This window comes from Leptinotarsa decemlineata, unplaced genomic scaffold, assembly GCF_025532065.1.
Source record: "Leptinotarsa decemlineata unplaced genomic scaffold, Ldec_3_MD MMD2_P_RNA_scaffold_5, whole genome shotgun sequence".
In the NCBI taxonomy this organism is placed as follows: domain Eukaryota; kingdom Metazoa; phylum Arthropoda; class Insecta; order Coleoptera; family Chrysomelidae; genus Leptinotarsa; species Leptinotarsa decemlineata.
This window is the reverse complement of record NW_027412532.1, coordinates 83,136-99,157: the sequence shown is the minus strand read 5'-3', so window position 1 is coordinate 99,157 and position 16,022 is coordinate 83,136. Positions and strand designations below refer to the sequence as shown.

At 35.6% G+C, this 16,022-nt stretch overlaps 3 protein-coding genes across 5 annotated transcripts in view; 1 reads left to right on the top strand and 2 right to left on the bottom strand.

Annotated features, from left to right (window-relative positions):
• Positions 1-16,022, bottom strand: part of LOC111502195 (pseudouridine-5'-phosphate glycosidase) — a 66,211-nt gene that overhangs the window by 14,536 nt on the left and 35,653 nt on the right. The window lies entirely within an intron of this gene.
• The window catches only part of LOC111502177 (tetraspanin-1), a 48,394-nt gene continuing 32,388 nt past the window's right edge, over positions 17-16,022 (top strand). The window contains exon 1 of the mRNA XM_074186796.1: positions 17-396. The gene's annotated coding sequence lies outside the window, so the exon portion shown is untranslated. The remainder of the gene's footprint in view (positions 397-16,022) is intronic.
• Positions 14,190-15,636, bottom strand: LOC111502196 (pseudouridine-5'-phosphatase). The gene is made up of 5 exons (XM_023156206.2): positions 15,455-15,636; positions 15,172-15,390; positions 14,914-15,118; positions 14,455-14,542; positions 14,190-14,402 (listed from the first exon to the last, which is right to left on the bottom strand). The coding sequence occupies exons 1-5, from the start codon at positions 15,621-15,623 to the stop codon at positions 14,223-14,225; spliced, it is 861 nt and encodes a 286-aa protein (XP_023011974.1). The 5' UTR covers positions 15,624-15,636; the 3' UTR covers positions 14,190-14,222.

The window sequence follows — 16,022 nt, the reverse complement described above, 5'->3', positions numbered from 1 at the left end:
TATTCAGCTCGACGAATCTCAACGTGAATCCAGTGTGCCTTCTCTGTCCGGGCCGGCCCTGGATGCGTCCCACCCGATTCTGTGGCGCCGCGACGTCGACGTCGTCTTATTCAGTACGGCGTTTCCCATGGTGGAGACGTGCAGGTGTCCGCTGCCGATGGCCCGAAAAAAATGTCGAAACGCCCCCATAGATGATGATGCCGGTGTCGCGAACATTTGACGATCCACCTCGAAAAAACCGACTCAAAAACAAAATGCAAGCGACTCTGACGACCGCCGACTGAGATCACGGCGTGAGTGAACTGACACTACAGTGTACGTTTTTTTTTTTCGTGTTTATGGTCGAAAAATTCATGAACCAAGAATAGGTTTTGTGATTGTGTGAGGAGACGAGAGGTGAGTTTGTGTATATTTTTAAAGATGTTCAATCACTACTACGAATGTTTAAATAGACAGAAACAACTACACTACGTTTCGGATTTTTTGAATTGCTGCTATAATTGAATAATAATGAATATGCTTCTCTGACATAAGATTAATTTGTTGATAAAGCGTGAACAATAGGATCCAAATTATGAAGTATAATAAGTATAAAAATAAATAATAACGGTTTATCACAAACCGTCCTATACGGATATTACTATACATTACGATTCTACCCATCATTATCAACACAAAGTAGCAGCTTATAATAGCATGATTCACAGATTAGTCAATGTTCCTCTTTTAATAGATCATTTCGATAAAGAACTCAATATCATCAAGCAAATTGCGTTAAACAATGGGTTTAAAACCGAATTAATAAACAAAATACTTGCCAAGAAAGTCTACACAAAAGCGATTCGAGGTAGATAAGGTAGATAATCAAAATTATAGAGCTATAACGTATTTTTCGAGGAATCGAGATATTAAAATTGCATACAGAACAAATAATACGTTGGAAAAGTTGACTGAAAATAATAAAGATAAAAAATCCAAATTCTAGAAACCAGGAGTATATAAATTAAAGTGTGGAACGTGCCCTAAGGTATATATTGGTCAAACTGGCAGACCATTCAGGAATCGAATCCAGGAGCATCATACGGGCTATGTAAATAAGAAAACAAATTCAACATATTCAAATTATCTTCTAAAAGAAAATGACATCTTTAATGAAGAGTTCGAAATTTTGCACAAAGAAAATAAAGGTTTGAAACTGAATCATTTGGAAGCAATGGAAATTAATAAACTTAAAAATTCAAACATTCTATTAAACCACCAACTAGATTTGAATAGATCACCATTATTGAACTTGTTTTCTTGAAAACTGAGAAAGAATTATTATTGATGTAGATGTGAGGCAATATGCTTTAGGTAATCATAATTGAACAGGTACGTTATGTAGAGGTTCAGATAATTTCTTAGACGTAGTCTCAGTTATGGTTACCTGTAGTATATAAATAGTAATGTAAAGATACTTTGATGTACAAATCACTTGAAAAAGCTAATGTCTTGAAGTAATAAAATTTACACTGAAAGGTGTATATTTTTAGGAGATATTATTTTTTGAAAGAATCAACGCTGGAAAAATCTGAAAACATTGAAACGAATCATCGATTGCTAAGCTGTCCTTTATTTGGAGACTAAATCAGTGTCAAATGAAAAATCAACTACAGTCTCCAGTTTATTACAAGCTAGTTTATGTTTCCGAAGCCACTCAACTTGATTACCTAATTATATGTTGGTACGAAGTTGCATTGTCATTTGTAACTTTATTAGACGCGGGACAATTTCATTAACGCGAACGGCGTCTAAACACGGGGTGGATGTAAAAGTTCGGATATGGATAAAATCTGGTTAAAATCATCTGGATTTATGAAAATGCAAGTAATCCAAAAACGCAGCAGATGTAACGTGTTTTTAGATCCTCTGTTAAATGGGTTCATATATTAGCTGCTAATGCACTTGTCTATCACCAAATAAAACTTGTGTAAAATGAACACTCTATCAAGATATATAGATTATACACAAATACAAACTGGAAGAAAAAACCTTTCGAAACAGCAACTTTCTTTTCCAATCAGATATCATACAGAGGAACGCTACATTATTCAATATATGGAAGAAAGGCAAAACAAATTCTTTTCCTAGTAACCATCGACGCATGATTAACAAACCAAGTTGGCATCCTCAGGATATGAAAAAGTCAACTTGTTTTTAGAATACTACCACGGTGTACTACCAAGTTTCGGGTTAATGAACTTGTCTTATCACCTCATCAGCACCTGTTTGGATAACATCATATTGAGTATGATATTCCATGTAATTTATACTGCCACTTTAAAATGTTTATAGAGGTATATTAGTTACGAAAAACATTTTTTTCGGGAAAACATCCGTTCTTTGTTTTCCGACGTTTCACCAACATCACAACCGGCAGTCTCAAGATATATTAGTTCTTCACTTGAACGTAAACAACAAAGGGCAGATGTTTTCTCGAAAGCATACTAGGTATAGTTATATAAACAGTTCACCATGCGACTTTTGTAAAGAGTAAAGGTATTTTTAAAACAAGGTTCTAAGTATATTTATTAGATTCTGTACGAACATATCATTAACAACAATTGCATTAATTATTTTCTTTGTCATGAAATAATTATTCATTTACCGTTCACGCAAAAAGTTAATATATTCCTGAAAAACATATTTAATAAGTACAAGTAAATGAAAGTACACAAATTTTTATCAAAAATTCTGTATAAATAGCATGTCGAGTCTGAATTCAGCATCAAACGTTGAACGTCTGACTAAAGAAACAAACTCCAAGATGAAAGTGTTAGTTTTCGCCGTCATCGCCATGTTGGTCTTCGCTTCCGCCCTGGCTCACCCCTCGGGAATTGCCGTCGGAGTAGCCCCAGCTTGGGGAGCAGCTGGTTGGGGAGCTGGAGCTGGATGGGGAGCTGGTGCAGGTTTGGGAGCTGGAGCTGGATGGGGTGCTGGAGCTGGAGCTGGATGGCGAGCTGGAGCTGGTGCAGGTTTGGGAGCTGGTGCTGGATGGGGAGGTCGTGCAGGATGGGGAGCACACGGAGGATGGTGAGGTCCCAGATCTTCCAGGGTGACTTCTTTAAAATCTGAAAGGGATGTCCACGTCTAACCCAGCGTTGGTTTCACCCTATTTTTGTCTATCAAAATACCTTCATTCGAAATATATTTACGACAATTGATTCCTATTTTTTTTTCTTGTATGTCGTCTAGTTATTCCATAAAAACAAAAGGAGACACCGTCTAATAACTTGAGAAAGTTTTTTAGATGTGATAATATTATCAGAGAAAATAATATTTTAGTACATGCGTGGACGACTTTGAAATTCTAAATTTTATAATGCATAATAGTTAATTGTGAGTAAATACATTCGATGATGTGGTGCTTTTAGCTAAAATTGAAACGATAGAAGTGAATGAGAATAGGCTCCAGAAACAAATATACAATTTCATAAACAAAACAACCTAAAACAATATTTTTTAGCCCAGATAGACGTTACATTCCCTGGCACTGCAAAGCAACAATTGATGTTTTAGTGGAACAGACAGTCAGGGCTTTGTATGAATCAATACATAAAACAAGTTGTCTTGCGTTGACCAAGACCTTTGATACGATTTCACACAATATGTTGCTTCGTATACTAAAAAACTATAGGTACGAGAAATATCCTTAAACATTATAAGAGACTACCTCATCGATAGAACACAAAATATGTGAAATTTTCAGCGCCAGAACTTTGTTAAGACTGGGGTACCACAAGGAACAGTATCAGGTCCAATATTGTTCCTCGTTTGTATCAATAGTTCATCAAAAATCAGAAATTTAAAAAGCACATCTAATCTGCTGCGCAGACTCTGCCTTAGTCTTTGTAGACAATGAAAATCATTCAGAAAAACTACAATTAGGACTGAATGGCAACCTACTCAATTTAAATATATCAGAAACAAAATACATAACTTTCTATCCAATTGTTGTTACTCAACCATCAGATTTACTTGTTGGCGTCTTCAGAAGGCGAAAACTGTTTTTTGGCGAGGAAAACATCCCTGAAAATCGTTTAGACTACCCTGTAGATACGACATCCGGTTTGGATTCGGATTTTATTCCCACATTGGGAATAGCGTGGCAAGTGTGGACACGCTTCCATTTCAACGGAAGGATATCGCCGGAAATCTGCATGTGCACGAAACGATTTCCTTTTTTCCATATTACATTTAGGATAATGAGATGTATTGATTTCGAATGTGACCAGTGCAGGAGGATTGACTGTTACGTAAATTATTAACGCGGGAACGATCAACAGAATCAACCGAACGGTTAGTTAAAAAAAGGCAGATCGACAGCGATCACGAAAGGTTGTTTTTTATAAAATTGAATAAACAGTAAACGGTAAACTGACAGTAATGTGGCACGTTTTTCCTGAGGCACGTATCAAAATAGTATCCAGTTGTTCTTGTTCGAAAGCAGAGTTTTGATCCCGTAAAGTTAGTTGTGATTACAATATATATATTATTGGTTCTATATAGAGAATGAAACAATTCGTAATTTGCTGAAACTTTTCATAACGCCAATGAATTTGTTAAGTTAACCGTGACCAATTTTATGAGGACAATTGCCGTATTTAAAGTATATCAGGCTGACATTAACCGTAGCTTTGAAATCAATCACAATCTTCATGAACTTTCCAGAATATCTCCCAACAAAAATTTTTGATCGTCTCTTAAACGCCCTGAAAATGCCAAGCTGGGAAAAAACTCCATTTCACAGACAATTTCACACATTATCTTTGTTGAAATCCTTGATGGGAGTAGCACACCTCATAAAAGGCGTAATGCGTGCAGCTCTTAACTGGACTTATACGAAGGAAACGCTTAATTTATTTCTGGTCGAAATAGCCGGTTCGACCTACTTCAGCCTTGCTTCACCTCGCCCCCTTTTTAATGGGGCAATAAAGTGATCGGAATCACGGAAATTGAGCCACTAGATATGTGTCATTATTGCAGGCTTGCAGAAAATTGATGTCTCAGATGATTGAACAAAAAACAACATATTGGTTTCATTAGACCCATTCTTATGATAGTAGTTTAATACTACCCTGGCTGAAGAGTCTCGGGACTAACACATAGGTGGCGATAGTCTAACATTCACCACTTTTTCAGTTGGTACTAACCTTCAAGAGAAAGCTGTTGATATTTCATAATATTCTCCCTATAAGTCATGATGTCTAATTACAAAAAAAACATTGATAATGGATCGAAAACAAGCACCTTTTCCTAAACACAAAAACTACAGAACTCTTCTCGACGCGAGTCGAGATAGGTAGTGGAATATTGCCCTTATAACCGTGAATTGATTTTATTCACCAGTGGAAATTAAACGAAATGGAACCGATACCCTCCAATATTCAATGAACTTCAATATTTATTGACTCTCGCTGAATTGAACACTCTCGAGATGGGGTAAATATCGGACGGATCTCCCTGAAAATGTGATCCTCGTGTCACAGTTGGTGCTCAGTGAAGCGATCATGTATCAGCATGTTTACAGATAACGGGGAGGATGCCACAAACAAATTTTCGCGGAGTTCGGGGAGTTGGGAAGTAATGAGATTCGATCGCTGATGTGCTTCCATTTCGCTACCACACACAGATTCCCGACAAAATTTCCTTTCGACAGTTTCTTCGGCTTCAAATGAACATTCTGATTATGTTTCAATGGGGCGACCTAATGTGGTGTTTCTTAATAACATGCTATCACTTTTACGACGAAAATAACGAAGAGCCGCAACTTTATCTTGAATCCCACAGGCAGTTTATAGACGAGTATTCCTTGTATCTATCGGAAATCCGGTCGACGTTCATTCACTCTCGGTTTTTCAATATCCAGCAGCCACGATCGGCGGCCGCATAAAGGCCTCTCCGCCATTATCAGTTTATTAACTTATGCTGAATACTCCCTTGAATACTAAACACCCCCGACAAAAACCCCGCAGAAAAGATTTAACTACCTGCCAACTCCCTTAAACGGCTACTTAAATTTTACGCCACCGAATTTCATGAATAATTTTACAACCGTTATTAATAGAAATAGGCTCCTTCCTGAAATATCCTTTGTACTCGTAATCGGGAGGTGGATGTGCAGATCCCGGCTATCCAGAATATATGAAGGGGAAGGATGTCTATGCTAATGCAATTATTTTTGGAGGAGGGGCTTGTTTTGTTCAACTTTACTGCATAGTTTTCGTTGTATATAAGGCATGATTAGGGTATGTTGTTAAAGCAAGTAACATATTTTGAAATGAGGTAACCCGGCGAAATGTTGTGTTTAATTATAAACCGAGTCATATCAACTTTGTGAAAGCTATTTTTTTTTGACGTGATCGGCAAGTTTTTATTCTTTTTGTGAGCGTGGCTTGGTTTCTCTTAATCGGATTATCTGTTCTTGTCTGTGTACCTTCAAGGACAGGTAGCTATATTTTATTAATGTTTATTGCCTCTTATTTTCTATTGAAATATTCCAGTGTCTCTGAATTTCCATTGATTTCGTTTAAAAGAAATCCACCGTTTCCAGTTCACCAAATTCAAACCTGTCCTAAGTCCTCACCTCGAATACAGCGACATTGTGTCAACATTTGGAAAAGAATGTTCCTGTTCTGAAACAAATTCCTTAACACAAGTCTATGAACAAATCATTCTGTGGCAACAATGGCGGACTCCTTCACCGCATTAAGAGCCCAAGTGATCTTGAAAATGCCACCGACAATAAAACGAAGTAAACGAACATAATACCGCCGAGTCTTAACAAAGGGACTTTGCCATTGTCTCGCGAGTGTTTTCAATTATGAAAGAAAAATTCATCTAGACAAAAGGGAATTTCCTAGGTTCGAATCGACCGAAAACATCGGAAAAGCTCTTTATCGCGTTTCTTGCTGATACTTTCAGTTGTGAATTGAAGAGTCGGTGTCTTGTTCCGATCGAATATATTATGTGAAAAATAATTTCCGACAGAATACTGCTGGATTCCGAAGTTTGAATAATTGCTTTTGACGAAAAAACTTTCACCATTGTGATGTTCTCAGAACGTTTGGGTCGGATATTGTAGGCTAAGCACAGTTCCCTACTATGGATAACTACGTGATGAAAAGTCCAGCAGCGTCAGATCCGGTGTTCTTGCGAACTATTTCACGACCTGATTTTATATTTCTATTCACGTACTTGAATTTGTTATTTTAATAGTTCTACTCAACCTATTCAAAGCATTGAAGTCACAATTAACCATTTAGTGTCAACGAATACGTGGAACAGACAATATTCGGACATCCTCAGAAACAGCTTCCATTTTGATGATTTTTTTCATCTTCTGTTTTTATATCATTTAGATTCAGAAACATATTGAAATGTTATTTATTTGAACAACATACTTCTGAAGAAAAATTTTTAGAAAACAGCTGCTGGTTTCGTCATTTAAGTAGTTGTCTATTTGATAACCCCATTCTTCAATAGTTATTATAGTATTATTTTTCCATTGTTGACCTTACAACTTAACTCTGTAAATATGTTATTTTGCTGCATTCTCTCTCAAAAGTAACGAACTGAGTTGTATAGTGTTTTCAGATATACCAAATTGACAATTTGATTCTGTTTGAAGAAAAGTCTGGTGTTGATATATGAGTGCTTTTTTTTTAGTCACTCTTTTATCATAAGATTTTCATATGCCAGTGAAATAGAAACCACAACACTAGTTTCACTATACATTTTCAGTGATAAGAAACGCCCTTTTCAATAGTTTTCGATAAGTTTCATCAAGTTTGCCTTATCTGCTACATCGGCAATATAATCGTGGTTGATGTAAGAATTAATTATGATTTTGAAAAGCTGATGGAAACCGCCGTAGGCTTCCTTTCGCATTTCTAATGAGGGGTGAAAATAAGAAAATTAATGGGATAATCGATATTGATTCAAGCAACATTAAAATGAAATTAACTTCGTTATTTTCTCGGAAGGAGGAGATGAGCAGATAGTTTCTCCGAGATACGCAGAATGAAGGCGATGTCTCGATTTTTTTATCGATAGATAAGAAACGATTTGAATTTTTTTCTCCTCTTCGAAACGTGAAAGACATTCGCGTGCGGGCCATTTGAACAAATTGCATACGGTGGTAATTTTATGTATTTATGCATGGTCGATTTTTTGTAAACACTGCCGGAGCCACCTAAACAAGCTAATAAATTTGACGCGGGCGTGGATAGGATTTGTTTTTCTGGAATAACTTCCCCTTCGCTCCATTAGTCCGACGAGATGGGATCACGGCGAATTATGGACTTATAAATCAAAAAGTTATCATTTCGAAGAGGGAGAATAGAAAAACCGCAACAATAAACAAATAACGATTGGAATTTCACCATGAATGGAATTGAATTGAATGGTGAATCGAAAGTTTTGTTAGGGTTAACGAGGCGAATATTCGATATTCGGTTATCATAACACATCGTTATTGTCTTGACTCGAAAGCTGGGCCTCAATAAGGATTTTCCCATTTATTCCAGATTATAGGAAAATGAGTCAAATTCCGTTGAGAAATGTTTATTTCAAATAGAAATTTTCCCAAGAAGATTCCTGATCAAAAATATACCATTATAGAAAAGAAATATAGCTTTCGATCTGATTATCAAAAAAATAACATGGGAAATGCTTCACAGAAAAAAATGTCATAATTCTGTTAATAATTAGAGTGGCATTTGAAGATTTTTTTCATTCACGACAACTCGATACTGTTGTCTAGCTGCAGATTTCTTTATTTTGCTTTGATACAAAATGGTTTTGCAAAAACATTTTCAAAGAATGAAATTCTATGATTATATTTCAACTTCAATCAATCGAAAAAAAAATCAACATAATCTTATTTGGCATTTTTACGCGTGAAATGAATCTGTTCTGTTTCGTCCTGTACATAATTTTACACTCAATTTTCCGATTTCGATAATAATCACTTTCTGAATTCTTGTTGACACAAATTTATTTCATGTTTAAATAAATAACAGAATTAATAACTGAAATCGTAGAGTTAGTACAAATAACAGAACGGTATATCATTAAAATAACATTAGGCACTCCATAAAAAGTACCCTAATGACTCCCCAGACTAGAGAATAATGGTTTTTACACCGCATCAGAATTTGATTGCACTTTCAATTTATCGGATTTGATTTTCAGACTATTATTATGCAGGTTCAGGAAGAAATACATAATTTTAATCTACGAATTTGAAGATATACCTAGTAAGTTTGTTGGTTTGTAATTGTTTTGAATCTATAAGAAGATTTGAAACTCCTGTTATAACTGAATGGGATGGGAAACATCTAACGAATTGAGACGATAAACTCTAATTACTGGCTGAAGAATTTATTATAGCTTCCAAACATAATTCAATTAATTAGTAGGTTCTTGACAAACACAAAACCGAAATAACATTAAAAGCCAAGCGAGTGGACGAACATCAATTTTCCACGTCCGTTATTTATTCGACCGAGATGTAATTGTGGTACCTACAAGTTGAACACTTATCAAATATTCCTGTGGCTTTCCTGTTGAACTAAAACACTGCTTTTATTTATTTAATATCGCGTACTTTAACGACCTAGTTACTCGCTATTTTTAGTATGCAACGGTTGGCACACCTGCAGCACATACCAACCACGAATGCCAAGGAACATTCTTCTTCTGTTTATGGGAATCGTTCTATGCTTGGCGAGACACGCGATTTTCTATTAAAATTTTACTGGATAATTGACAAAGTTCTGCAACATCATCTGTTGGACACAACGTCAACATAGAAAACATTACTTGGGTGATGTCAATCGCTTGTTACACTTGAGATTCATCAATATATACTTGTCGTGAAAATAACTTTGGCACGACTGGCAGTTTAAATGTGGTCTGCAATGTTGATTTATCAATGAAAACCCAGAATTAATTTGAATATTTGTAGAAAATGTATATGTATATAAACGGCACATAATGGCAGAGAAAGATATTTATATAGGTTTCGTCTATCAATGTTTTGTTATTATACACTATTTGCACTATTTATAATGTACTTCAACCTTATATTTTTTAGTGTAACATTCACAAACAATTTTTTCAATTCCACTGAAACAATAAAAAATGTCAATATTCAACAAAAGTTTCACTACTGTTTTCATATCCGTCAATGCCAGTGGTCAATTCTTTCTAATACGAAAAAAAAAACGAAGACAACTACATTTTCCTCGCTCCCTCAAAGTTAAACGCATATATAAATATAAATAGGAGAAAAACGGCACCTGGCCTGATAGATACTAATTTAAATCAGAATTATTTCTCGCTCTGAAGTATTCTTCACCTTCTTGCGAATAACCAACCTCACGAGGATTAGCACCATATCGGGACTTTGATGATAAAAAGAATTTGACTAATTGGAAGCTCTCAGATTGGATTATCTAGAGTTTAACAAGCTCTGTGCCCTTCATCTCGCTTTGTCCTTTCTATTCGCAGGTCAACTTGTGTCCTACTGGCAAATCAATACCTTGAGAGTTACTACAGGGCGAGTAAGGCATTGTTCCTGTGAGACGGGTTTCAGGATTAGTAAAAAAAGAGTGTGTACTTATGTACGCACGTAAGAAGTTATACTTTTTTGGCGTAGCAAGATAAAAATCTTTCTGAAAATTTTATCCTTCGCCTTAACCTACGTTTGTAGATTCAATACAATGAAATTTTTATTATAAAGCATTATCTAGTTAAAAAAGGTTCATACAAATATCATAAAATATTTCACCCACCATGTACATACTATATTTTCTGAGACACAGTGAATCTATTAGGAAAATACTTTATGAAACACCCGCTATATGGTCAAGAAGTAATGAAAGTCAAAAGTTTGATACTATGTTTGATAGAAATTAAAGAAAATTCGAATAATCGTTGAAAACTTAGGGGGCAGGATTGCTCGAGCTCTCGGACGAAACTTCTATTCACTAAGGACAGGAGGAGTCTGGTCAAATGCGCTAGGCAGAGAAGCAACGGACATATGAAAAAAATAAGAAGAAGAAGAAGCTAACTTCAGGGTATCGATATGCGCGCGCACCGTAAAAAATTTCGCGCCAAAAGACGTATAACTTCAAAAATGCACATTTTTTATATAGGTATACCTAACCAGTCTAAAAAATTATTGATTTGAGGATCATAACCATTAAATTCGTGTTGAAAAAGCAACATAAACTTGTCACCGAAGATATCGAGGACGTCTACGGTAAAGAATACGACAAATTATTCAACTGAGACCTTTTGGGACAAATGGTAGAAATTTAAGTGATAAAAAAAAATATTGGTATCGCTAATTACTATTGACAGAATTTTTGAAGCGAGGGTCCAAGGAATACCAACTAAAAAAGTATTGAGCATGTCTGGAGATGTGAGACATAGAATGAGACGTTTGTAACGAACTTACTGAAATTTCATGCCCAGACAATGGAATGGAATCCAACAATGTTGGCTGCACGCAATCTAACAATCATTAATGTTATTATTATGTTGATTAGAAACTTTTTTTTGATCTTTACACCCGCACAGTACACTATTATATAGATGGCAACTGAGCAATAAAAACAGAATAATGAACTAGTATGACATAAACCCAATTCAATTTTTTTATTTTCTGTTTTATGAACCAACGTCCGAGTATAACGAAAATGTCTTCCTTCCTAATACTTAAATCCTGGTACTTTGTTTGAATTCCTCTTCTGAAGACGAAATGTCAAGCTTCAAAGAAACCCTCACTTTTATATTTCTCTCCGCGTCGAAGCATCAACATCGGGGCTTAGATTTATCGATTGTATTAGTAAATTGGGGCATTAATAACTCGAAGTAGTTTTCCTGCCTGACAATCGTATTAATCAAACCGAAAAGATTGCTGTTGCCGGTTCTTGAATCCGTTTGTAATAAAAATACTACACAAAGCGATTCAATCGGGATTATTGTTTCTTTCTCAATTTCTGAATGAAAACAGATCGATTCACTTTAGTGAACGAAGTTGATGGAATATTTCGCAATACATATTGAATTAAAATATTATCACAAGTTCTCAATTGTACATTAGTTGAGTTTTTGAATATCTTGGGTGCAGCTACCAGAAGTGCATTCAATATATTTCAAGTTATAACGTTTTTATTTCCACAAAAAGATGTTTCCACTGTTTTGTATTCGAAACCAACAGTTTAAGAGGTCTAATTTATAAATTTCTGAAACCGTTACTGTTTAATCTATCTGCCAACCACCATTAGAACATTTTCTGGCCAATTAAGTAAGTAATTACATCTAGCACTCTGACACAACCAGAAGAGGAAACTGACAATGGCGATCAATATATTTAAGAGAGGAGGAAAATAAGAATTGATGGCAACGGAAAACTGTTCCGAAAGAATTGCAAGAACTTTCTGAGATTTTATCGAATGACATTGCAAAAATTATCTACAGAAGATTATTCACGACTATTGTAATGTTCATTTGTAGGTTCGTATACAAGAACTGTGTTGTATTATGAACAAAAAAGTAAAACAATATATGGGTTGTTTTGAGTTGAAGAAAGTAATGAATCAATTCTCGAATCATAAAATAGGTAATGAAGAGATGATTGGTAAAAATTTCAGACATACATGATGATACTTGGAAAGAAAAGTATATTGTTCGTTACAGTGGAGATGAAAGCCTTAACCATTTTGCCATGAAATCATCAATTATTATTGAAGGCAACTATTAAAGAGTAAACTCTTTCAACATTTCATGAACATTTTTTCATGGCTTCTGTATATCATCTGAAGAGACCTGCCGAATTGGACTAATTCAACCATCAATGTCACTTTTAATTTATCACACAGGCTGCTATATTAATGATCTGCTTACCCAGTATCACTCGAGTGTCTATTACACACTGTCAACCCTTATCAGCGCGTAGCTTTCATTTGCATTATTTTGTAGCCCCGCTGAAAATATTTTTTACGCAGCCGATTCTTCATTCCTGACATCCCGAAGGGTTTCAGCTCGGTTTTTAACGAATCGTCAGAGGAGTCGAATGCTCCGGGAGGATTTCACTTCCAGACGAGAACGATATCGTCTATTAGTCAAAGATGCGTAAACAGGAACTTGATAATAATTAATTGTAACGAAGAACAAGAGATTCGTCTAAGGAATCCCAAAAATTAATTCCAAACAGAAGTTTCGACGAGTCAAAGTGGAAATAAAGCAATTTCGTTCGAGTATCTTGTCCTTGATGCATAATTTCGTCATTCTAATTCTTCCTCAGTTGAAAAGCATTCGAGCAAATGCCTCCGAGTGGAATACATTAAAACTTTTCGAATGATTTTACTTCGAATCGTTAGAATGTTGAAGAAAGCACGCAAACAAATTAACATTTTCTACGGACATAACAGAACACAAAGTGCTTTTGTACGAAGAAGATTCATTGTTATTGTTAATACGTTGGGTTTCCTGTACCGGTAGAAAACTTTCTGAATACTCTTGCTCTTTTTATTCGTTTGTCAAAAAAAGATGCAATATTTGTTGCAAGCTGAATGACAAAACATGGAACAGCTTGGCAAAGGTTGGATTTTATTTCAGGAATATGAGTTTGAAACACGGTTGAAGGTATCGAAATTATCAAAAACCAATAAAAGGACAAGAAAAATCTTCCAAAAACTATAGACTAGTCGCTTTGCTATAAATGATATCAAAAATTGAGAAAGCCGTAAACCACAATATCCTGAAAGATTTGGAAGGCCTCAACATCTTGAGCGATCAACAATATGGCTTTCGAAAATAAAGATCAACAGGCGACCTTTGATCGTATGTCACCCATATTTGGAATAATGTAATCGAAAAAAATGGGGAATCAAGACCTGTAGTGCTTGTGATTTGTTCTTAAAGAAATATATAAAACATTAGAGATTTAAAGGAATGGAGATCTTGAAATCACATTTTTTTTTTGATAAAAATAACTAAAACACAATTTTTTATTCGTGATAATTATAGTATATATTGAATATTTGTCTTTTATATCAATGAAACATATTTTCATCAATAATCTGATGTACTCAGGTGTGAAAATGTCTAATTAGACCGTTAGAAAACTGACCAAATTGAAACGATATGATTTTAATACTATTTTTAAATCACTCTTCTGTTGTGTTCATTTTAGTCACGTTTGTAGAGTCAAATGAGGCGTCTGAATTATTTTTGTCGAAGGGTGGCAACCCGAAAAACTCTGGTACCATCGATTCCATACTGTCCAGTCTCAGAGTGGCGTCTTTCCAGAATTCGTAGCTCACACTTTTGTCGGGGATCATGACAACCTGCGAAATGTTATTTGATACACCTAAAACTAGCTGATATTGAAAGGTATACCTGCATACCCGCCTTCAGAGCTCCTTGCACGCCATTGATGGCATCTTCAAATACGAGGCATTTCGAGGGGTCTGGTTTATCAGGAAACCTACAAATACATACAAATACACGTTTTATTCTGACAAACTGACTAATATGAGAACGATAAGAGAATCATCATATTCGAAATTTGGAAATCTGCCATATTTGGAAATTCCGAATTGATTTCCGACATTTTATTCTCCACATTCATGTTGTGGATTTTAATTGTGCAATTCAAGCACATTTTACGATCGTTTTCTTGGCAACATTTTTTCCGCTCGTATGTTCCAGAATTGATGGAACCACATTTAAAATTAAGAATTATTAGAAGCCGTAACATTTCGACGGTCAAGAAACTAGCCGTAAAAATTTCGAACGTTCAATTTCCTGTGAACAATTAAAAATCCAAACGGTTTGGCGGTGTCCTCGTCAACAAACCTTGAAGCGCATATTAGAAATATATCCGGGGCGGGTTTTCCCTGTTTGACTTCTGGATCGGAGCTCCCGCAAACTATATGGCTGAACAGATCGAAAATGTTTTTTTTGTTGGTAGATTTCAAGTCGACAGCGTCCTGGGGCGATGAAGTTGCCACCGCAATCGGAATATTATGACTATGGAGATGTTTTATCATCTTGACCACGCCTGAAACAATATCAGCGGTGACAATAATAACCTTAGAAAGTATCTAATCTTACCTGGCAGGAACTCTGCATCCGGCAACTGACTGTCGCACTTTGCTCTGAATGCCTTCAAAAACTCTTCCCAAGACATCGGCAATCCCATCTCTCGGACCACTATTGAAGCAGTATCCTGCTCCTTGGATCCTGCTACTTGGTTCCTCAGAGCGTCGGTAAATTTTTTTCCATACTCGGCACCTATTTCAGCAATCGCCGACATATAAATGCCCTCCGTGTCTGAAACATGTTTCGGGCACACGTTTTCGATTAGGCGAAACATTGTCAAATTTGACTGACTCACCTAGAATCGTGCCGTCCAAATCGAAAATGACGTGGGTCACAGGTTTGAATTTTTGCGGGGCGCAGCAGTGAAGTTGTTGCATTTTTCGTTGATTCGCGTATAATTTTCTGCCGATATTTTTGAAGGATGACGACGATGTCACTATATATGCCAAAATCGATTTTGACATTTTTTTTGATAACTGCAGCTAGCTCAGAATATAAATCTCAGTAGTTAAGATAACTAACTTCTTCGGGCGTGTCTTAAGTCAGATGTAGCTTCAATAAGATGGCCGTTATCAATTGACAAAATTCGGAAAACCAAAAACATCAATTTATATGAATGAAGGCCATTTATTATTAATATTCTTGATGTGACCTTTTGTAAAATGTATTGAAAATATATTTGTCATTATGTATTATTAAGTATATTGCACAAAATCGTACTCTACAGTTTTTCAGTTGTTACAAACACTTGAAAAAATATTATAAATTGTGAACTATACTTGAAATGGCCAGTTTTTAGAAATAGTTCTTCAGGATTCATCTGATAAATTGATTTGAAATGGAAATAATCCTTATTTGTGGCT